The sequence below is a fragment of the Trichinella spiralis genome, assembly GCF_000181795.1.
Source record: "Trichinella spiralis strain ISS 195 chromosome Unknown Scfld5945, whole genome shotgun sequence".
Classification (NCBI taxonomy): domain Eukaryota; kingdom Metazoa; phylum Nematoda; class Enoplea; order Trichinellida; family Trichinellidae; genus Trichinella; species Trichinella spiralis.
This window is the reverse complement of record NW_003532884.1, coordinates 1-828: the sequence shown is the minus strand read 5'-3', so window position 1 is coordinate 828 and position 828 is coordinate 1. Positions and strand designations below refer to the sequence as shown.

General features: G+C 34.8%; 1 protein-coding gene across 1 annotated transcript; it reads right to left on the bottom strand.

Moving 5' to 3' along the window:
* Nucleotides 1–74: 74 nt before the first annotated feature.
* Nucleotides 75–745, bottom strand: Tsp_15689 (eukaryotic translation initiation factor 2C 2). The gene is made up of 4 exons (XM_003366478.1): nt 740–745; nt 615–704; nt 375–569; nt 75–317 (listed from the first exon to the last, which is right to left on the bottom strand). The coding sequence occupies exons 1-4, from the start codon at nt 743–745 to the stop codon at nt 75–77; spliced, it is 534 nt and encodes a 177-aa protein (XP_003366526.1).
* Between the last annotated feature and the right edge of the window lie 83 nt (nt 746–828).

Genomic DNA, 828 nt, shown 5'->3' with positions numbered 1-828 from the left:
ATCGCGTCGGTCTACTAGTTCCCTGCAATTCAAATAATAATAATAATAATAAAGATTCAAAACATTTCACAAAGTCATACTTGAATTCCATGATGACTGCACAAAAAGAAATCATGTTCATCAGGAGATGTCACTACTCTATCGATAACAGTACCAGCAGGGATGTTTTTCCCGCGTCCTCGTGCTGCAGCTTCATCACAACAAAAAAATCGAGCATGATGTCGCTTTTGAACCACAATAAACGTAATTAACGGCCGGTAATTTGTTGCAACTGATCTGCAAGCCCTACGAAGAGCAGACAGTTCTTCTTCCAAAACCTTTTAAAAAAAATAAATTTTTACTTTGCTTTAATGAATGATACAACACAATTTCACCTGCATAAATTGACCTTCTGATACTCCATCGCGATAAACAATAATATTTTTCGGAGCCGTACCATTAACATCAAGATATTCCAGTAAACGTTCTGAAAATTGTTCGATAAATCCTGTGATCAGCTCTTGTTTCGCTGGTTGTAGCTTCACCGAAGCATGAAATTTTGTAACTTTTGCATCCACATTTCCAACAACCTTCAAATCAAAAACATTCCTTCAATAATTTGAAAGTACAATAACATGAATAATACCCACCGAAGCTATTGATGGTAAATGCGTTTCTACAGCTGATGGATGAACCACATCCACACCAATTACCAATGCATTATTCTTATACAAATAATTATCCAAACTAAACAAAAAACTTCCATTCAAGAATTTTTCATACGCATTTCATAAATTCAATATCATACATTTCATCTTTCCAGTAATTTTGCATTGATGGCCACCAATT

Excerpts from the sequence above, each read along its gene's own strand:
- Tsp_15689 (XM_003366478.1), bottom strand. Across the intron at positions 570-614 it reads CTTCGGTGGGTATTATTCAT|GTTGTTGGAAATGTGGATGC; the intron begins GTTATTGTACTT and ends TTTGATTTGAAG. Across the intron at positions 318-374 it reads CAGAAGGTCAATTTATGCAG|GTTTTGGAAGAAGAACTGTC; the intron begins GTGAAATTGTGT and ends TTTTTTTAAAAG.